The sequence below is a fragment of the Paramisgurnus dabryanus genome, chromosome 2, assembly GCF_030506205.2.
Source record: "Paramisgurnus dabryanus chromosome 2, PD_genome_1.1, whole genome shotgun sequence".
Classification (NCBI taxonomy): domain Eukaryota; kingdom Metazoa; phylum Chordata; class Actinopteri; order Cypriniformes; family Cobitidae; genus Paramisgurnus; species Paramisgurnus dabryanus.
The window spans coordinates 6055067-6078688 of record NC_133338.1 but is presented as its reverse complement, the minus strand read 5'-3'; the positions used below and the strand labels follow the sequence as shown (position 1 = coordinate 6078688).

General features: G+C 35.8%; 1 protein-coding gene across 2 annotated transcripts in view; it reads right to left on the bottom strand.

The window, feature by feature from the left end:
• The window catches only part of efl1 (elongation factor like GTPase 1), a 148978-nt gene that overhangs the window by 40081 nt on the left and 85275 nt on the right, over positions 1-23622 (bottom strand). For both annotated transcript variants that reach the window (XM_065249452.2, XM_073811888.1), the window contains exon 16: positions 1729-1860. In XM_065249452.2, the coding sequence (XP_065105524.2) occupies positions 1729-1860 (132 nt within the window). The remainder of the gene's footprint in view (positions 1-1728; positions 1861-23622) is intronic.

Below are 23622 nucleotides of genomic sequence, written 5' to 3'. Positions count from 1 at the left end.
TATTGCGGAAAGACAGAAAATCTCGTCATTGGCGGGGAAGCGTTTTCTCTTAATTGACGAGATATCTCGTCAATGGCGGTGAAAGAGTTAAAGAGCACCTATTATCCGTTTCACACTTTTACATTTCCTTTAGTGTGTAAGTGTGTATTAGTACATGTTAACGATATGCAAAAGGTACAAATGCCAAAGTAAACGATGACGTGAGGTATTCAGGCCAATCACAATGTTCTAGCTAGCTGGCCAATCGGAGGACAATGTGCTTTTTAGAACGATAAGCTTTATACAAAATCAACGCATTTCATCGATTCAATAATATATGGAAAATTATGGGCCCTATCTTGCACCCAGCGCAATTGACTTTGTCAGTGACGCATGTATCATTCGTATTTTGCAACGGCGCACAGCGGGTTTTTCCCTCCACAGACGCACGCCGACAAACTAGGGAATGAACTTGCGCTCCCTGGGCGTTTCAGCGCAAAAAAAGAGGCGTGTTCCGGCGCAAACCATCCCTGATGCTATTTTGCAGTTTCAAAAAACAATTGCGCCACTGACCAGAAAAAAGTCAGTGGCGCGTTGCGCGTTGTTCATTATGCTATTTTAGGGGCGCATGCTTGACCATAATGTATAGCGTGCACAACGCGCACACACTTTGCATCTAATCTACACAGATGCAACAGTTATTTTTGCAAATCATAAATTGTTACACTAAAAAATATTAATACACGAGATAAGGGGAATCATAGTGGTGAGCATTGTGGTGATAGTTTTTATTTATTGTGTGGCTGCGTTAAAAAATTCTCATGCAAATAACGATTAAAATATTTTCATAAGTTTGTTGTGAGGCTGTATTACGTTTATTTTATGTAAATAATAATTTAAATGTTTTCATAAGAAACCTTAATGTATGTGAACTTGATTTGTAAGAGTCTTTTGGGGTTGGACCTTGCTTGCGTTTCTTGGGTCCGATTTCCAAGCCCCCAAACCCTTTTAGCGGTGAGGGTGGACGCAGCGATGTCCTCTGCTGGCGTCAGGTCCTGAGGCAGATCCACCTCCCGTTACACGGCGTGCCCGATTTATGCTGGCAAGCTTGGGATTCCCCCGTACAAGGACGTCGGTCTCCTCGGCTGTGAACCGCTCCTGGCGTGCGCCTGGTAAATCCGTCATAATAATAGCAACCCGCCACGGAACTTGCGCCCTTGCGTTTAAAGGGAATGTTGGATAGCGTTCTGATTGGTTTATTTGACGTTACGCCCAAACCACACCTATGAATAATGAACCTACTTCAGACCTACCCCTTATTGATTTGCGCCCGGCGCAAGAGTTATTTCTCACGCCGGGAAAATAGCAACAGCGCCCAAGATCCGCCCACAAACTCACTTGCGCGTTGCGCTTCGCACTTGCGTTTCAGATCGTTAAAATAGGGCCCAATGTGTTTTTTGAACCATAAACCACGCAAACACATTGTATTACACCAACATGCTATGTAAAACTTTCCAGTCACCATTCACTTTATTTATATATAAAGAGGGTAACGTGTACATTTTCACTTACTTTCACTGACAAGAAAATAATAACTAAAGACAGAAAAAGACTACAAATTGGTGAATTCTTATTAAGGAATTTTTAAAATGACAATTTACTTGCCATAAAGTCGTTTTGTACCACCAGGCAAAACGTACTAGTAGCTAATGGCAATAAAAATACTGATGTGCGACATGTGACACCTACTTGGATGCTTGGGTTCAATTGCGACTCTGACGATGGGCGTGGCTTCAAAGTTGAGTGGCGTGAAGGGCGGGCAGGCGGGCGATGTTGAGATGGTGGCCGACTTGAGAATAAATTCCTCCATTCCGCCAATACCTGCAATAAACAAAAGATCATTTAGAGGAAGTTGTCAAATACCAGTCATGTAAATTCATTTAATGTGTTCCCAGTTTGTGACACCACAGGAAAACGTGTTATTAACCACCCAACCAAATTTGAATGAAACTAAATGCAAAATGAATAAAATAAGTTATCAAAATCTTGGAAAAACAGGCAGGATTCTCTGCTCTCAAATGCTGGGGGCGTGTCCGCTGTCTGCTGAAACCACGCCCACTCACGGGAAAGCTGCCATCTCTCTTAACTTTCAAATACCGCAACATTCTGAAAAGATGCTCGTGATTGTGTAAGGGGCGGAGCCATGCTTGATGGCTCCAGAGGGTCATCGAGCAACTGCTTAAGCCCCGCCCAAATAATCCATAATAACACCAAAATGTGGAAAAACTAACAGTGTAACTCCACAATTCAGTACTACATAGTTTAGTCTTTGCAAAGTGTTTCAGCAATACATTTCTAACATTTATAATGTGTTTAGAAACAATTCTCTAAAATGACTTTACACAGACGTTAAATCTCCAGGCTGGGAACTTCAATAACGTTCCATAAAAAGTAGTTTTTATGCTGTTTTTAATGCCTCTAAACACAATTATATTCACGACTGCTTCCTGATTTAACAAAGACCTCTCTGTGTGACTGTTTATGTGGGAGGTTGTATAACCAAGTGTGTTTGTTACGTTTGGACAGAGAAAGAAAAACACACCTTGGAACTGACATTTGCAATTACAGATACGTTCGCATGGCTGCGATGAAAACATCTGTCAAAACTGAAAAAAAAAAAAAATCATAGAGCGACATTCAGCAAAATGCTTTTATTAAAACAAGGCTAACTGCGAAAGGACAGAGGGGTCAGAAAAGCAAAAACAAAATGCATATCTCGCATTTTTTTGCAAGTATTATGAATATTTACACGCTTCTCACAATAACCTGGTTCGAGATTTTGTTTACTCAAAGCAATACCCCCATTTTTAAGTGCTATATCAGGTCCCCAATGCTTCTATCAACCTAGAAAATGTGAAAAAGATTAACCCAGTAACTTAGTTTTGGTTAACCATTCTCTGCAAGCATGTGAAAAAAATGCTCATTGAAATTTGGCTCCCCTTGTGATGTCAGAAGGGGATCTTATTATAATATACCGCCCCTTAATCTGCACTATCCAACCACGGCAGTGACATTTAGTGCAAAGAGAGAAAGAGAGAGAGAGAGAGAGAGAAACTAACATCACAATTTAGTTTCAATTTCAACAAACCACCTTTATGGTGATCAGTGTTTGCATTACATCAGCTCATTTGCATGTTAAAGGACACACCCAAAAACAGAAAATTTTTGCTCACACCAACAAAGTGGCAATTTTAACATGCTGTAATAAATCATCTGTGTGGTATTTTGAGCTAAAACTTCACATGTGTACTCCGGGGACACCAAAGATTTATTGACATCTTTCAAAAGTCTTGTGAAATGTCCCCTTTGAAGGTGCTGAAAATGTTTTATGGAATGATATAGCATAGAGAAAACAACCCGACGACCTGAAATATCTTAAAATAGGTGTGCTGAAATATTAAAAACGACTAACATTTTATCCAATCAGAATCACTTTCTTTATGTCGATCATTTTGTATATTCCCATAGAAGCCCATATATGGAAAGCAGAAAGGATTCAGACACGAATGGAGGACTCAAAGCATTCGTCCCTCGAATCCCATTCAATCACATAACACAGAACCCATGAGGTCTCGTTCGGTTCCATACTGGGCCAATTTTGTCCAGACTCGCAATCTTTGTTCATGAGCAAACACCCGGGGGCTGTAAAGTCGGTAATAAAAGCGGCTTAGCGCAGGCCCAACCTGAATATAAAGTCTTGACGTTAAAGGTTCGGGCGATGTTGATTCATTGGCTCGATTTCTCCCACGGGATAAGTGTATAAGCACGCAGATGACATCACGGGTCGAGTCACAGAGGTTTATTATAGCTCGGCAGCCGTGCAGACATACCGAGTGAAGAGAAAATAAACACGACGGCATCTACAATGTCAAATCTGCCATGCATTTGTTACTTGTTGCTAATACAATGCAAGACACACAGTGGATGGATTGTTCAGTGGAGGGGTTCTGATCTTTTTCGCTCTGACATTCTCTGTATAAGTGTTTGCATGTGTTTGGATCAGGGTACGTGTTTTTTTTGATCAGGGGCGGGATGTTGCGCAGATGCTCGGAGGTGTGGGAAAATAAGACTATTTCAACTTTGGAAAAGTCTGGTGCTTTTAAAACAACCAAAAGTTTGGCTTAACCAAACATTTTTTCTGTAAAAGTGGGAAACTGAATTTTTTTAGGAACAAAGCTTCGCCTTTAAATCCGACAGTCAGAAACTAAACAACTACTGGATGTCACTTACATTCACATTTATGCATTTGGCAGACACAAAAAGTGACTTTCAGTGCATTTTATTAGTATACCTGCACGTTCGCCGTGTACCCTTCATACAAATTTCAACTGCTTTCAACAGATGAAGATAGAGGAATGTTTATCTGAAGGTATCACGCTGTAGTTTGGCTCACATCACCCGACCAGTCAATATAGTCACCCCGCAAAGACACTCATTTAACCTGCGAGTCAGTCGTTCATCACTGAAAGTTGAGCCAGATGCGGTGGTCAGTCCAGACACAGGAACCCTTTGTGTGTGTGTGACTTTAATACGTCCACCCGGGCCCGAGGCACACTGCCATATTTATCTACAGCGCTGATGACTTCCTGTTCATGTCGACCCTTCTTACCCTCTCCTCCAAAAGCGCAGTTTCATGGCCAGCTCACCCCATCTAACCCTTTACACAAACAGCGGCAGAACTGATCTCAGACCAGCGACTGGTGATTCATTCAGGCTCTTTAAAAACAAGCAAATCGTCCGCTCATCGGCATCAGATGGGGTTTTAATGATTACTACATAAATCCGGCCTGCTCTAAACTTTTCACCTCACACTGATTTCTGAGGAGCGGATTTTTGGGGTGACATGTGTGAAAGATGGGAACAAAAATAATATATCATTAGCATCGTTAAATATCTAGAGTTGCTTTCAACAAACTTAATTATAGGTGGATGGAGAAAATGGTTGCCAGTAAGCAGTTAAGAGACATTTACAAGAATGCCAAAAAGGCAAGAATCATAACTCACTACTCACTGTGTAGGTATTTCATAACTTATATTATAAATGATATCAAAAAGTACGTTTGTTACAGGTGTACAAAGGAATGGGCAGCCAAACAGACAGACAGACAGGTAGATAGACAGTCAGACAAACATACAGGCAGGAAAGCAAACAGTTAGAAAAACAAACAAACAAACAAACAGACAGACAAGAAGACAGAGACAGACAGGAAAACAAACAGATAGACAGACAGACAAACAGAAAGGCAGGCAGACAGACAGGCTGGCCGAAAGATGAAGAGACAGACAGGGAGACAGAGAGACAAACAAATAGGAAAACAAAGAGACAGACAGAAAGACAGACAGGAAAACAAACAGAAAGACAGACAGACAAACAAAGAGACAGGCAGACAGACAGACAGGCTATCCCAAAGATGAAGAGACAGACAGGGAGACAAATGGATTGGAAGACAAAGAGACAGACAAGACAGGAAAACAAATTGACAGACAGACAGACAGACAGACAGACAGGAAGACAAAGACAATCAGACAGAAAGGAAAATAAACAGACACATAGACAAAGATATGCGTGATGACAGAAAGACAAGCAAACAGACAGACAGAGAACTAGAAAACAAGAAAGAAAACAGGACAAAAAAACTGATAAAAAGACGGACACACATACAGGATGACAAGAAACAGAGAGATAAACCAACAAGAAGACAAAGAGACAGAAAACTGACAGACAGACGTACAGGGAGACAAAGAAACAGACAGACAGACCGACAAAAAGGAAGACAAAGAGACAGACAAGCCAGAAGATAGAAAGAGACAAGCAAACAAACAGACAGGCAGGAAGGGAGACAGAAAAACAAACAGACAGACAGAGAGACAAGCAGGCAAACAGGAAGACAAAAAGACAGACAGGCGGGACCACAAAGAGACAGACGGACAGACAGACAGACATGAAGAAAGAGACTGCCAGACAGGATGACAAAGAGACTGACAGAGGTGAGATAGGAAGACAAACTGAAAGACACACAGACAGACAGACAAAGAGACAGACAGACAAGAAGACAGAGAAAGACAAGCAAACAGACAGACAGACAGGAAAACAAGCAGAAAGACAGACATGAATACAGACAAACAGAGAGAGAGGCAGGCAGACAGACAGACAGACAGGCAGGCGTGCCGAAAGATGAAGAGACAGACAGGGAGACAGGGAGACAAACAGATAGGAAAACAAAGAGACAGACAGAGAGACAGACAGGAAAACAAACAGAAAGACAGACAAAGAGACAGACACACAAGAAGACAGACAGACAAACAAACAAACTGGCAGAAAAAGCAGACAGATAGAAAAACAGACAGGAAGACAAAGAGACAGATAGAGATACAGGCAGGAAAACAAACAGAAAGACAGACATGCATACAGATACACATAGGCAAGCAGACAGACAGACAGGCTAGCCCAAAGATGAAGAGACAGACAGGGAGACAGAGAGACAAACAGATAGGAAAACAAAGAGACAGACAGAGAGACAGACAGGAAAACAAACAGAAAGACAGACAGACAAACAGAGAGGCAGACAGACAGGCAGGCTGGCCAAAAGATGAAGAGACAGACAGGGAGACAGAGAGACAAACAGATATGAAAACAAAGAGACAGACAGCGAGATAGACAGGAAAACAAAAAGAAAGACAGACATGCAGACAGACAGGCAATCTGGCCGAAAGATGAAGAGACAGACAGGAAGACAGAAAGCAATGAGACAGACAGACAGACAGACAGAAACAGACAGAGACAGACAGAAAGGCAGGCAGACAAAAAGACAGACAGACAGACAGACAGAGAATCAGACAAACAGACAGGCAGGAAAGCAGACAGATATAAAAAACAGACAGGAATACAAAGAGACAGACAGAGAGACAGACAGACAGGAAAACAAACAAACAAACTGAGAGACAAAGAGACAAGCAGGCAAACAGACAGACAGAATGACAAGAGACAGGCAAAAAGAAAGACAGGAAGACAGAATGACAGAAAGACAGACAGGAAGACAAACAGACAGACAGATACATACAGCAAATGTAAGGAAAATGACAAAACATCAAATGTCTAATGTCAAACATATAATTTCTTCCAAAATAAAAGGTTTGTAACAAGGGCAAGATTTACATGACACACACTGTTTTCAAGCCAGACTGTAAATACAGAGAGCAGAAGGTTAAATCTACATGAAGAGAGAAATCCAAAATCTCTGTGTGCACAGATAAGAGCAGATCTCAGAGCTAAAGACACACTCGCTCTCCTCTTTAAACCCAGACAACAGAGAAGCTCTTTCAAAACGAAACATGAGAATGTAATTACTCAGAGGTGACTGCGTCTCTGAGCCGTTCCTCAACAAAAGCAGAGGGGAAAAAGAGACGACTGCAGGAATAACCTGCGGACAGAAACATTTAGCTTACATACAGTAACAGGTACAGTAGGAGGCTTTCAGAACAGAAATCTGGGCCACACATGGAAGATATAAAAGCTCATGAAAAAATGAAAGCTTAATCAAAGCTGAAGGATTTTGAAAATTAAGAACAATTTTCATTTTGGCAGAAATAATGGAGCCAATTCAAAGAGGGTTTGTAGCAAAGTACTGTTGCTCAAAAGCAGATGGAGAAAAGGACTATTTTTAATCTGACAAATAATAAGGCAACCGTTGTTAGGCTCAAAATGAGTTTAAACGCCACTTGAGGTACAGTCATATTAGATTTAATTTATTAAAAAACCCAAAAACCCAAACAGGAAGGGCGGGACATACTGTATCAATGATTGGCTACATCTAGTTGCTAGTAAACTGAGGGTGATATCATGGGAGCGACCTTTACTATCTAAAACCGATTTTTATTGGGCAGGACATTTGATATTTTAATCATTAGATTAAGATGAGTCATTAAAATATTTAATCTGTTTTGCCAGAAAAAAAATCATGCATTTAAATGTTGAAAAGATGTTTAAGAAGTAAAATAGCATAAACCTGGCATCAAAGCTAACCGACACAAAAAATAGAATTTCTGCTTTATTTCCACTTTTATTATAAAAATATTCAAAGTGTGAACTGCAACTTTTTTAGTTAAAAATGAACAAGAAATTGCATATTTTTTATTATTATTAAATAAGGGGTTGTGCACACCAAAGCTTTTACGCAGGCGGCCGGCGTATGTTTTCAATACTTTCCAATGGAAGCGCAGCGTTTTTCAAAAAAGCCAGCAGCTGACAGCTGTTTTTTTTTTTTTAACATCAGGAGTTGAAAATATTCAACTTTTGGTGAAAAGCTTAGCTCATCAATGTCAGTTCTCACACGGCCGTCCAATCACAATGGAGGGGGGGCGGGACAAATATCACAACAACCAAACAGGTGCATCGTTCAACGACTGATAAACAAAGCAGAAGTATCATAGCAACTGACAGTCGGCTGAAATAAAGCTGGCAGTCAGCGACCGCCGGCTGTTTTCAGCCACGTAAAAAAGTGTCGGTGTGCACACACCCTAAATGTTCAAAACTGTCCAGTTTTACGTGTACACTGTAAAAATGTCTTGCTGCACTTAAATGTTTAAGAAGTACAGTAGCATAAACCTGGCATCAAAGCTAATAGACACAGAAAATAGTGTTACTGCTTTATTCCTATTTTATTATAAAAATATTCACTTTTGAAGTGGACACTGCAACTTTTTTGGTTAAAAATAAATTTATATACGCAGGTGGCCGGCGTATGTTTTCAATAGTTTCCAATGGAGGCACAGCTTTAAAAAAAAAAAAGCCAGCAGCTGAAAGTTTTTTTTTTTTAAATATTCAACTTTTGGTGAAAAGCTTAGCTCATCAATGTCAGTTCTCACACGGCCATCCAATCACAGTGGAGGGGGGGTGGGACAAATATCACAACAACCAAACGGCACATTGTTCAACGACTGATAAACAAAGCAGAATTATCATAGCTACCAAAGCGCTCAGCTGAAGATAGCTGCCAGTCAGCTGAAATAAAGCTGGGTATGAAATTTCATGGCTGAAATTTCATCCATGTAAAAAGCTTTGGTGTGCACACACCCTAAATGTTCAAAACTGTCCCCAGTTTTATGCGTACACTGTAAAAATGTCTTGCTGCACTTAAATGTTTAAGTTTAAACAGATTGAATTAATAAGTCATTTAAACTTTTTTTGACTAGTTAAAAGTGGCTATAAATAATAAAAATAAAGTTGAAAGAACTTAAGCCCTTCAACTTTATTTTTTATTTATTCATACCAACTCCTCTCACTAGTCAAGAAAGTTAAAATGAAAGTTGAAAGCTGTTCAAAGTTAAAAATTTAACTGCAACAAGGAGTACGCGAACGGTCGAACACAAAGCATAGTTTATGCACTCGTACGTGTACACAGACATAGCTTAACGTTTAAATACTGATCTAACGTCTTTTCCCAGAACTAATTCACAATTCTCAGTTCCCCAAAGTTTAACTTTTGTGTGAATATTGTACGCTCTCCTATGCATATGATAGAATATGAAGGATAAAATGTCCGTCAATGTAGAAAATCTGTTAAAGGTGCAGTGTGTAGATTTTTAGCGGCATCTAGTGGTCAGATTGTGAATTGGCTCAGTCCACAGCTCACCCCTTCCTTTCAAAATGCATAGAGAAGCTATGGTAGCCGCCACAAGACAAACATGTCGTCATCTGAAACAACGTAGTGACGAAAAACGCTATGTTGAGCAGTTTGTCCATTTAGGGCTACTGTAGAAACATGACTGCGACTGCCATGTAAGGGGACCCGCTGTGTTTGTAGATTAAAACGTCTCATTCTAAGGTAATAAAAACAATACAGTTCATTATGTAAGGTCTTTATACACCACTGATAATGTAGTTAAAGCATTTCTGTGAAGAGATCCTTCTTAAAGTCACACAATGCACCTTTAAGTATAGTAATTTTTTTAATTTACTTTTATTGTCAAGCCTCAGGTGCATGTAAATGGAATAACAATTTTGCTTAATTGACACATTGTATCTTTGTCTCGCACGTCTAGACATCCAGTCCAACAGAAATATGAAGGTTTCGAAATCATGAATCACTGAAACAAGCTGCCGAGTGCAGATAACAAACACTTCTGGGTCACGTCTCTCATATCTACCGACTCTCACACAAAATCACATAATACTTTAATCAGCAGCCACAAAAATGGACTCGTGTCAGACGAGTTCCCTGTGTTCGTGTTGGTTTGGCTTAGTTGTCATTTTTATCGAGAGTGTGAAGAGTGAAGTGCAGGGGTGGGATCACAATTCTCTATAAAAATAAGATATTTTAAAGGTGCAATGTGGGACCTCTAGCGGCATCTAAAGATGATATTGTGAATGGCAACCATGGCTCAGTCCACAGCTCACCTCTCCCTTTCCAAATGCATAGTGAAGCTACGGTAGCCGCCACAGGACAAACACGTCATCGTCTGAAATAGTGTAGGGACGAAACGCAAACAAAAACGCAAACAGATTGTCCATTTAGGGCTACCGTAGAAACATAACGGCGACTTCCATGTACAGTAAGGTGCCCTGCGGTGTATGTAGATAAAACTGCTCATTTTAAGTTAATAAAAACAATACAGTTCATTATGTAAGGTCTTTATACACAACTGATAATATAGTTATGTAGATTATATTGCATTTCTGTCAAGAGATCTTTTTAAAAGTCCCACACTGCACCTTTGAATCATGCAGGAAATTTTAAGAAAATAATGTTTAAACAACCATGTAATTATTTATAATGATGAGTAATGCACACATTAAACTTTTCTCATCTCATTGGCTTCACATTACAGTGTGTAACTCTGATTTATAACAGTTAACCCTTGTGACTTGTTCCAATTCACTGCCCTTTCGTGTTGTTAGCGGCCAAAAATGGCCACTTAATTAAATGGCAAAGAATCAAGAATGCATGATAATAAGGTGTCATGGCTCTGCAATCAAAACATTTTGTTATAATGGAAGTCAATGGGAAAAAGTTGCCACAAACAATAAATGAGGGAGAAAAAAATAAATGCTCCACAAAAACTAAAAATGCATCAAAGCCAATGTTTTTACTAATCTTTGGCATGCCCAAGACTGTGAAAAAGAAAATCCAGTCCACAATCACTTTTTATATTAAAAATCGGTCATTTTGTGTGTTTTTTCCCAAATCAACGACACCACTTATAAACTTGGCAATGAAAGAGTTAAAATTATGGAATTTTGTAAACATTTGGTAGTTTTGATCAGGACTGAGGTTAATTAACAGATTTATGCAAAAAATTGGAAAAAAATTAATCCGATACATTTTTACAGCAGTTTAATTTAGTGGCCATTTTTGGCCGCTAACAACACGTAAGGGTAGTAAATTTGCCTACGGTATATTGTTACATTTTTTTAAAATTTCAAAGCATTTTCTTAAAATATGTGTAAATATAAGATTTGTCACCAAAAATCATTCAATTTGCTGAAACACAGAGAAAGTTGTGGCAAAATTAAGACTAAAAAAATAACAAAAATGGCCAAAAATTGCCCCAACAACACATAAGGGTTAAAAAAAACCTTCGAAAACTCTCAATTCTGACTGCCATGTTCAAAGCCATTGGAAAATGATGTACACTCATCTATGACTGCATTTATCAACTGAATTAAGTCTGTATTAATGTTGTCGATTTTATCCTTGTATCACGGATAACATACTGTTTTCATACAGTATATGTGAAAACCCAGCTAAAGTCATTTTGTGATTTACTGTCCTCTAGATAAAATCATCCTATGTAATGTAAAGAACATTCTGTGTAAATATAACCTTGATATGTTTAACTCATTTCCCGCCAGCTTATGTGAAAAAAAGTGGCCCGCCAGCATTTATTGTGATTTTCACAAAAGTTTCTCAAAATGCCTTACAGGAAAATTTTCTTCTATAAATTTATAAACATACAATATATAAAATAAAAATAAACGTTTCATTCTATCTTCATTTGTTCTCTTTTTATCATCTTTCAAATATGGGTTTGTTTCTTCAAAAACATCAGATTTTAAGCAAAAAGCTGCATTTTTGTAAAGAACTTTTGTTAGCGATTAGATTCAGAACGATAGTGAAAACATACACGAGTTAACAATGTTTTTGAATTACTTGATGCTTCAGTTTATTATAAATTGTGTATGAGCGCCACCTAGTGGATAATAGCGTAAATATGGATTGTCGCAAAAAATCGTCATCGGCAGGGAAAGTTTTCTCTTAATTGACAAGACAACTCGTCAATGGCGGGATAAGAGTTAATATTGACTGAGTAAGATCATTTAAATCTCTGATGCTCCCATACTCACAAATATTTAGCACAGATTCGAGAAAATCACTTAGTAGTGTGAATGAACCAAAAATCAAACGATCCCGGAAAAATTCCGAATGCATTTTCAGTGTATTATCCTCTGTGTGAAAAGGGCTTTAGTTGACAACATTTTTGAGTCAATTAATATTTTTAAGTTGAATAAACTCAACATTTTAAGGCAACCAGGTAACTTACTTTTTTAAGTTGAGCAAACAAATCTGGGACAGTATAACTTTTCACCTAAAGAGGTCATATTAGTACCTCAGAGGTACATACTGGTACCAAATGTGTACATATCTGTACCTAATAGTACATAATACACTGTCAGAAAAAAGGTACAAAGTTGTTCCTTTTTCTGTCGCTGGGGTGGTACCCTAAAAGGTACCATTTTGTACCTTTATGGGTATACAACCCACATTGAAATGTTGTACAATATTATACCCTAAGGACCAATTGTGTACCTTAAGGAATAATTTTGTACCAGTTAAATTTTAGAGGTACGAAACAGTTAACTGTACCTTTAAAGGTACACAATAGATCCTTAAGGAACAGTAATTTACCTCAAAAGGTACAACATTGTATTATGTATATACTGTATACCTATAAACGTACAAAACGATACCTTGGGGGAACCACCCCAGGGACAAAAAAGGTACAGTTCTGAATAGAAACCACAATGCTCATGTCTGCACCATGACACAATGTGTTTAACAGATAACCGCTAGGCTATGCCTTTATTTTCTAAAGATAACACTTATTATACATAAAAGTTTATAAGATTTAGTCTCCTGGGTTAGCTGGGGCCATACCAAAAACTTTTCAAATAAAACTGTATTACAAGTCAGGGTTCTTACATAAGTGTAACGTGATGACAAAACAGACACAATTTATGGTCTGTTTACAGTATACTTGCTCAACGGCGCTTCCAGCGATACTGTACAGTGAGAGATGTGAATGATTTAGTCGACAGCATCAGTCAAAAGCCAAGACTTCACTTTCACAACATCAAAAGTGCTTCCTTCCCCATGTGCAGCTTCTTTTGGCAAGGTCCAAACCAACACTCGCATGCTGTTATGCTCCTCTGTGGACAACCAGAGGTGAAAGGTGAAACTTTATCGGACTGTTTCGGTTGGCCAGCGAGGCCCGTGGAGGCTGCGTTTGGATTTTAGCCTGTTTCTGGGAAGAAAACTTTCTATCTGTTCGAATGGTTTGAGGGATTATTGGAGGAAAAGATAGAGCGGAGAAAGGATACAAAGAGCAAGAGGGCAAACAACCTAGAGCGAGTGATCTCGGTGACTCAAACGAGGAGAAATCTTTACCGACCACAAATACGGTTGGCCCGGGTGTGGGTTATATAAAGAGGAATTTTTTTCTGCTTGCTGTGCCTTTGGCAGCTGCGTCTCCTCTCAGCTGTGGTTCTCTGGGTCTCTTCAAAGCTGAGAAACCCTGAATAATAATCACGCCTAATGTTTTCCACAGATTTTAGTCGTGTGCAATCCATCGAGTTTAATGGATACAGTACGTGCGATTTAGCTCACTGCTAAGCAAAGACAAAATTAAGTCAGTGACATTCTATTAAGAAAGACACTGAATATTAAAGTCCCCCTGTAGTCGATTTTTTTATCACTTAAAACTCATCCTTGAGCATCATAACAGCATACACTGAATTCAAGAAAAACGGTTTTTAGTATTTTTGTCTTGTTTTCAGTAAAAAATATCTAAAAAGTCTTAAATTAAGATGATTTTTCTTGATGAGCAAAACGACCCAAGAAAACAAGTCTAGTTTTTAGACAAAAAATATTAAATTTAAGTGATTTTGTGCATAAAACCAGCAAAAATCTGCCAATGGGGTAAACTAATTTTTCTTGAAATATTCTTGAATTAAGTGTTTAAGAAAAATGTTCAGGATTTTTTTGCTTACCCCATTGGCAGATTTTTTTTGTTTGTTTTATGCACAAAATCACTTAAATTTGATATTTTTGGTCAAGAAACTAGACAAATTTTCTAGACAAACCATCTTAATTTAAGAATTTTTAGATATTTTGACTCAAAACAAGTCAAAAATACTAAGAAAATGTTTTCTTGAATATCATTTTTTGCAGTGTAGATAAAAAAAATTTTGTGACAGTAAGTTCTACACTGCAAAAAAAAAAATTCAAGAAAAAAATTCTTAGTATTTTTGTCTTGTTTTCAGTAAAAATATCAAAAAATGCTTAAATTAAGATGCTTTTTCTTGATGAGCAAAAAACCCAAGAAAATAAGTCTAGTTTTTAGACCCAAGAAAATAAGTCTTGTTTTTAGACAAAAAATATTAAATTTAAGTGATTTTGTGCATAAAACCAGCAAACATCTGCCAATGGGGTAAACTAATTTTTCTTGAAATATTCTTGAATTAAGTGTTTAAGAAAAATGTTCAGGATTTTTTTGCTTACCCCATTGGCAATTTTTTTTTTTTTTTTATGCACAAAATCACTTAAATTTGATATTTTTGGTCAAGAAACTAGACAAATTTTCTAGACAAAGCATCTTAATTTAAGAATTTTTAGATATTTTGACTCAAAACAAGACAAAAATACTAAGAAAATGTTTTCTTGAAAATCATTTTTTGCAGTGTAGATAAAAGTTTTTTTTTGTGACAGTAAGTTCTACACTGCAAAAAAATATTTTCAAGAAAAAAATTCTTAGTATTTTCGTCTTGTTTTCAGTAAAAATATCAAAAAATGCTTAAATGAAGATGCTTTTTCTTGATGAGCAAAAAACCCAAGAAAATAAGTCTAGTTTTTAGACCAAAAATATACATTTTAAGTGATTTTGTGCAGAAAACAAGCAAAAAAAATCTGCGAATGGGATAAGCAAATTTTTCTTGAATTTAGTATTTGAATTTAAAATTGCTCACCCAATTGGCAGATTTTTTTGCTTGTTTTATGCACAAAATCACTTAAATTTAATATTTTTGGTCTAAAAGCTAGACACTTATTTTCTTGGGTCGTTTTGCTCATCAAGAAAAAGCATCTTAATTTAAGAATTTATTGATATTTTTACTGAAAACAAGACAAAAATACTAAGAATTTGGAAGATTTTTCCATTTATTTTCCTATGTTATCTGGCGACATGATGTTAAAATGTTCATTTAAAATTTATTGACAGGTGTGTCTCAATGAAAAAGAACTTACCACATGACACACAATGTCGCAAACGCTCTTGGCAAACAGAGGATGGGTTGGAAAAGGACATTAACGCACACACGCGAGATAGTTTGGGCCGTCTCGGGTCCGTTTGGCAAAAACACATTAATTTTAAGTTACTCGAGACCCGATGCCTCTATTATTATACCCGACCAATGTCCGAGGCACACATTAAACTTTTAGACCCGAACCCGCTCGAGTCGGACCTCAGGTTTTCAAATTCGGAAATGAACCGGTGAAGACCCCTACTGTACACCCTTTCCTGACTTAGTATACGTGAATATCCGAATATCCGAATTAGTCCCCCCTCTACTCAATCGTACCCGCTTGGACCATAGATATGAATATGCAAATTAGTCCCACCTCCACTCAATCACTCTAGCTCAGAGAATAGACATATATGCACATATATACTACATTCAACAGTTTCAGACACATAACGGCTCTTAAGTCTGGTTTTACACAATGCATACGTGAGATGCATGTTTGTAATGTGAATTTTCTTAGCGCTAATGTTAACATGTAAGAAAATTCACACTGAATGTATGAGCATCACGAAAGTAGAGCTAAAGCAGCTGGGCTACGATTGTTGCAGTGCCGGCATCAATGCATAATATCAATGGCTCGAACTAACTACTGACTTACTCGAACTACTATGGCTCGAACTACTTACATGTTTGTGACAGGCAATTTCAAACTGCGTTCTTTTTTCGTAAATGTACTTAACGTTTTTCTTATAGACAGTGGACAGTTATCATACTTAAAGAAACAGTATGTAGGATTGTGGCCAAAATTGGTATTGCAATCACAAAACATGTGGCTAAAACTGGTACTGCAATCACACAACTGGTGGCCAATACACAAAATTACAACATAAACATCAGTTGAGGGCTGCAACTCCACTTTTTAAATGACAAAATCCTGGCCAGACCACTGTTGTGAGTAATATAAGTATTTGAAATTAAAATGTTTTTTTAATGGCTAGTGACATATCAAGGCCATTTTATGATTAGTTGATATACATTTCTTACATACTGTTCCTTTAATGTTAGTTATGCAAGACTACAATATACAGATGGATGAAGTCATATCAAAATCATATTGAAGCTATTCTGAGTTTTTATTGAAATATAAGTGAAATAATTTGCTGTTTAATAGTACAATTTAAGGTGTGCAATGTGCACACTGCTTTAATTTTGGTACAAACTGACTAAGCACACCAAGTTTCTAACAGTTTATTCTTTCACAAAACCACATCTTAAACTTTATCTTCCTCTCTCTCTTCGAAAATCGATTTTTGACTGCACATCCTTGATTTTGTCTTGTTAAAGTGCAATTTCTTTTGACTCCAACAGCTGTGTCTAAATCACAGGTCTTTCCCTTGAACCCTTCACTCGTTCTTCTTTATCTTCATTTTGTTTCTTGCCTACAAGATGACAGCTTTCAAATGTGTAAATCGGTTTCATCTGCTCGAGTTTGTGATTAACGTTTTGCTTTGTGCATATGTTTGTTTACAGCACGGACACAAGGGCTTTGTGTTTAGTGCCAAGCGTTCAGAGGTAAGAGATGAAAGATTTACACAAAAAACTGATGGATCTTGGTCGCAAATCTGAATTGTTGATATAATCGTTTTCGCTTCCGTCAGAAAAGACTGTGAGAGCTGCTTTAATCATTAAAGTATTAAGCACTGACGACAATAAGCTTTAAAAATATTGACTAATCCCATTCGGTTTGTATAATACCCCGGCAAGATATTAATAAATATGGAGACCAGGCATGTCGAGATCTAAGTTTCAGGGCTGTTCCTTACACAAAACAACACACCACCTATTCACTTTAATTATATAGTCAGGATATTTTTCAACTATGGACAAGTCAGTCATTCATTCGAGTTTGGACCAACATGAGAGTCAGTAAATGATCACTTTTGAATTTCATATTTGGTGAACCGTTCTGAAAAGGATCATGTTTGTAGCAAGATGTTTCTTTAATGGTCACGTACCTACATTTATCACAGATGTCAATCTTTTGAATGCCGAGACAATGAGAGAAGACGTTGACAGTGATTAATGATCTTTAGCCTCAGTAGAAGAGCAATTACAACTTCCTGTCCAGTCATTTGGTAGCCATTAGATTGTGTTAAAACAACCATAGCCAGCAGGAAAAAACCTTCTGTGCTATATATAACATGCCAACCTGCTAATAATTAACTATTTCAATAACACAGCTGGTAGAGCATAACGTGAGCAACACAAAGGTTGTGGGTTAGAATACCTTGAAACACACACTTATGAAAAAAATATAAAGAATTCATTGCAATTTGCTTTTGATAAAGATGTCTGCCAAATGCATAAATGTAAATGATGATCTAAATCATCAACATTACAATATTGAGATTTATTTAGACAGATGGGTGTATATACACTTATAGCTTCAACCTAAAAACTAAATAAATGTATACTCTGCAAAAAAAGATTTTCATAAAAAAAATTCTTAGTATTTATGTCTTTGTAAAAATATCTAAGAATTCTTAAATTAAGATGCTTTTCTTGATGAGCAAAACTAAGTTTTTTAGACCAAAAATGTAAAATTTAAGTGATTTTGTGCATAAAACAAGCAAAAAAAAAAAAAACAATCTGCCAATGGGGTAAGCAAAAAAAAAATCTTGAACATTTTTCTTAAACACTAAATTCAAGAAAAATGTGAGCAACACAAAGGTTGTGGGTTTGAATAGTTTTGAACTATTGATTACAGCACGGACACAAGGGCACAAAAGGAGTTTATGCACAAAATCATTTAAATTTGATATTTTTGGTCTTAAAACTAGACTTATTTTCTTGGGTCATTTTGCTCATCAAGAAAAGGCATCTTAATTTAAAAAAAATTAGATATTTTTACTAAAAACAAGACAAAAATACTTACATTTTTTTCTTAAAAATCATTTTTTTGCAATGCATCTACACTGTAAAAAAAATCCGTAGAAATTACAATGTTATTGCAGCTGGGTTGCCGGTACTTTACCATAAATTTAAATTTATGTTATTTACTGGCAAGAGTTTGTTCAAAGTTAAATACATTTTAAATATTAACAAGTCTTTATCTTTACAGAATAAAACTATTGAACTATTTTTTGTCAAATTTTATTTGCTTGTTTTATGCACAAAATCACTTAAATTTGATATTTTTGGTCTTAAAACTAGACTTATTTTCTTGGGTCATTTTGCTCATCAAGAAAAAGCATCTTAATTTAAAAAAAAATAGATATTTTTACTAAAAACAAGACAAAAATACTTACATTTTTTTCTTAAAAATCATTTTTTTGCAATGCATCTACACTGTAAAAAAAATCCGTAGAAATGACAATGTTATTGCAGCTGGGTTGCCGGTACTTTACCATAAATTTAAATTTATGTTATTTACTGGCAAGAGTTTGTTCAAAGTTAAATACATTTTAAATATTAACAAGTCTTTATCTTTACAGAATAAAACTATACAATAACAGCCTCATGCAAAGCATTCTGGGAACCAGAAATCATCATTAACTTTTTTCTGTTTTTTGCTTCAGAATTTGTTTCCCAGAATGTTTTGCTTGATGCTGTTTTTTTTAGTTTTACTCTGTAAAGACAAAGACTTGTAAATGTTTAATGTTCATTTAACTTTGAACAAAATGTTGCCAGTAAAAAATATAAATTAAAATCTACGGTAAGTTACCGGCAACCCAGCTGCAATTTCTACGGAATTTTTTTTACAGTGTATGCAAGTGAAAAACTGAAGCGGTTATACAGCAACATGTTAATTTAACCATTAGAAATGTAACTCATTTGCACAGCTATACAAATAATCTGAATATTTTAAGTATTGTGTAGTCAGATCACTAAGCCAAGCTAAGAGCTAACAGCTAAAACCATCTACCCCCAGTTAAAACCAGCTAAGACCAGCCTGGCTGTTTTTTCAGCAGAATGGGATCACACTTTAACTCCAGTAAACATTTCTCAGGGTAAGGATTTTTTTTTAAAGCCAATTCATGTATAGACACATGCTTTGCTTTGTCATGATTACAAAAAACTAAACCGGTTCATTGGTATTTCCCAAGAAAAACAATTATTATTGTACAGGTTTGAACTAGGCGACTTAAACCAGATTTGAATATTAAACCATTATCCTTTAGTTACTGAGAAACAGCTTTTTTACATGTGACAACTAGCCCCTGCCTCCCCATACCACAGTATCGACATTAATAGCACTCCAAAGTACTTTGTTCCTGTAACTCAGCTGGTAAAGCATTGCGTTAGTATGTTTAAATCCTAGGGAACCCACATACTGATAAAAAACACTGTTAGAAAATGGTCAAAATATGTACTCCAGCTGTCACTGGGGAAGTACCCCTTAAAAAGGTCCTAATATGTAGCCATTAGGTACAGATATATATACATTTGGTACCAATCAGGGCTGCACGATTCTTGCTAAAATGTAAATCACGATTTTTCTCCATGAGAAAGAGGTCACATTTTCTCACACGATTCTCATTTTTTCAACAAAAACATTTATTGCACTCAAGTAAACAAATGTGCTACACAGGACTTTCAGTTATAATAGTATCTTAAAAGTCTCTTTTCTTTATTTTATACCCCTTAAGATGAGTAAATTAAAATTTATAAATTAATACATAAATTTTTTTTTTATAAATAGCACCTGTGATTTTTGTACATTCAAACTGGCCCACCTTAAAACTTTAAAAACACGAAACCTTTAAAGCGGTAAACAATCAAGATGTTAAGTCTTCAAGGAGAAACGCAGACATGTTACCATGTTCCCCCCGTGCTAAAAATCTTACTATACACTATGGTATAATTCTGATGTAAATTGAGTTCGGCAAAACCTAATTTTAACACTCTTTTAAGTGAGTTATTTTATCTGGCATTTACAAAGCATCATTCATCAAAGCTATCGATATTCTCACCTGACCCTTACAGCTCCACAGAGATTATAGAGCTTCAGTTAGTTGATAAAGCACAAGAGGAAATTCAGAATTTAGATTATGTGGCTGGTTTTTGTCTCCACACACTGCTGCCAGCAGGAGGTGATGCCAGCGCTCCACTCATAAACTAATAGTGTGATAGATTTGGCTGTAAGAATAAGGATTTTTCAGATTTTGTTAAAAAAAAGAAGAAAGAAGTCAGAATTTTTCACAACATGATGCATGAAATTGCTTTATCCCCAGCATGATTTTGTTCTGTGCAAACAGTAGTTTGTGTTTCTGGCTGTCATTATCTTTCTGTACACATTTATTTTATTTTTATAAAAACTTTTTGCACTGTAGTGGTGTTTGCACATTTGCATTTATTGAATTAATATTATTATTACTTATCATTAAAATTACACTCCTAAAAAATGCTGGGTTATTTTCAATCCAACCCAAACCTACACATTGCAAAAAATTATTTTCAAGAAAAAAAATCTTAGTATTTTTGTCTTGTTTTCAGTAAAAATATCCAAACATTCTTAAATTAAGATGCTTTTTCTTGATGAGCAAACTGACCCAAGAAAAAAAGTCTAGTTTTTAGACCAAAAATATAAAATGTAAGGGGTTTTGTGCATAAAACAAGCAAAAAAAATCTGTCAATTTGATATTTTTGGTCTTAAAACTAGACTTTTTTCTTGGGTCGTTTTGTTCATTAAGAAAAAGCATCTTTATGTAAGAAATTTTAGATATTTTTCCTGAAAATAAGACAAAAATACTACGTTTTTTTTTCTTAAAAATAATTTTTTTCAGTGCAGTATGTTGTTTTAACCAATTGTTGGGTCAAATATAAACATTTGGGTTAATTTAACCCAATGGCTGGGTTTTCTATCTTTTTGAACCAATGCTGGGTTGAAAATAAAAGTGTAGGGCTTAGTGCAAGTGTAATAGTGCACTGCAAAAAATGATAAAATCTTAGTATTTTTGTCTTGTTTTTAGGAAAAATATCTAAAAATTCTTAAATTAAGAGGCTTTTTCTTGGTGATCAAAACAACCCAAGAAAATAAGTCTAGTTTTTATACCAAAAATATCAAATTTAAGTGATTTTGTGCATAAAACAAGGAAAAAAATCTGCCAATGGGTTAAGCAAAAAATCTTGAACATTTTTCTTAAACACTAAATTCAAGAAAAATGTGCTTACCCCATTGACTGATTTTTTTGCTTGTTTTATGCACAAAATCACTTAAATTTGATGTTTTGGTCTAAACTCTAGACTTATTTTCTTGGTTCATTTTGCTCATCAAGAAAAAGCATCTTAATGTAAGAATATTTAGATATTTTTTACTGAAAACAAGACAAAAATACTGATTTTTTTCTTGAAAATCATTTTTTGCAGTGCGTAAGCCCAGTGCAATTGGAAAAGTGTATTTTAATGATTTGTTTTGTATAAAATGTTTGACAGTAATAAAGGAAGTATTAGAGGGTGAGGGAAGGCTTTGGTGTTACAGATCTACCACCATGGGACAAAAAGCATGAGACTATGCCAAGGGGCAACCTTTTGGTCTTTATCATGAAGCCAACACTTAAACTGCAATATACTAGAGACAGGCTCCAAAAGGGAGTCAATCCCTAATATAGACGCCCCATGTTAACTTCAGCCTGGTACAAAAAGTGTTTTTGGTCTATATAGCTAATTTAGCCCTTTATGACATCTGTAAGGGGATGTGAATTTTTTTGTAACTCATCTATTCAAAAGATATGAAGCCTTTAAGTTCTGCATGTTAAGGGCGTGGCCACTTGATTGACGGGTGAACTGCCACTGCTGTCACTACTGTCGAGCTCGGTGGGCGTGGTTTCAGCAACCAGGCACCTCAGCTCTACCCGTATCCCACAGTGACACGCCAACTACTGGCTTTAAAAATGCTCGTTACAACTTCATGGACACTACATCTATATTTTTTACAATCTATACTGACATACTGAAGATATAAAGGCAACATTTAATGCACTATGCAAATACTTTAGATAGCAAAATGTTATTTGAGAAGCATTTATGTAAATATGTCAAATAAGTATGCTAAATAAATAAGCTTTCCATAGATTTATGGTTTGTTAGGATAAGACAATTATTTGTGTTTTGGACTTGTTCTACAAAAACCAGAGAAGGTTTGGCACATTTAAACAAAGCTTGGCTTTTTAAGCGGAGTCTCGGTTCCTCCAAATGTTTCTACTGTACCCTGTAACTGTTGCAATATGAGCTCTGCCAAACTTATTTTAACACTTCATGCCTATAAGTAGTAAACAGTGAGTAACTTTAATATGGCATTTAAGAAGGCATCATTAATCAAAGCTAGTAATATTATCACCTGAACCTTATAGCTTGTAAGATCATTAGTTTGTGTGCTACACTACAAACAATTCTTAAACCAAGATAAAGAAAATATTATTTGATATTAATATTATACAATTAAATATTATTATAATATTAAGTAATATTCTTATTACAAAGAAAATAAGTCTAGTTTTTAGACAAAAAAATAAATACAATTTTAAGTAAATTTGTGCTTAAAACAAACAAAAAAAATCTGGAAATGGGGTAAGCAAATGTTTTTTTTTTCTTGAATTAAGTGTTTAAGTTGGCCATTTGGCGGATATATGTTTGCTTATTTTAGGGACAAATTTACAAAGATTTTATTTTTTTTGTCTAAAAAGACTTTTTTAAGGTAATTTTGCTCATAAAAAATGCATTTTGATTTAAGAATTTTTACACTGCAAAAAATGATTTTCAAGAAAAAAAATTCTTAGTATTTTGTCTTGTTTTCAGTAAAAATATCTAAAAATTCTTAAATTAAAATGCTTTTTCTTGATGAGCAAAACAACCCAAGAAAACAAGTCTGGTTTCAGACCAAAAATATCAAATTTAAGTGATTTTGTGCAAAAAACAAGCAAAAAAATCTGCCAGTGGGATAAGCAAATTTTTCTTGAATTTTTTTTTTAATTTATTGTTTAAGAATAATGTTCAAGATTTTTTTGCTTACCCCATTGGCAGATTTGTTTGCTTGTTTTACGCACAAAATCACTTAAATTTGATAT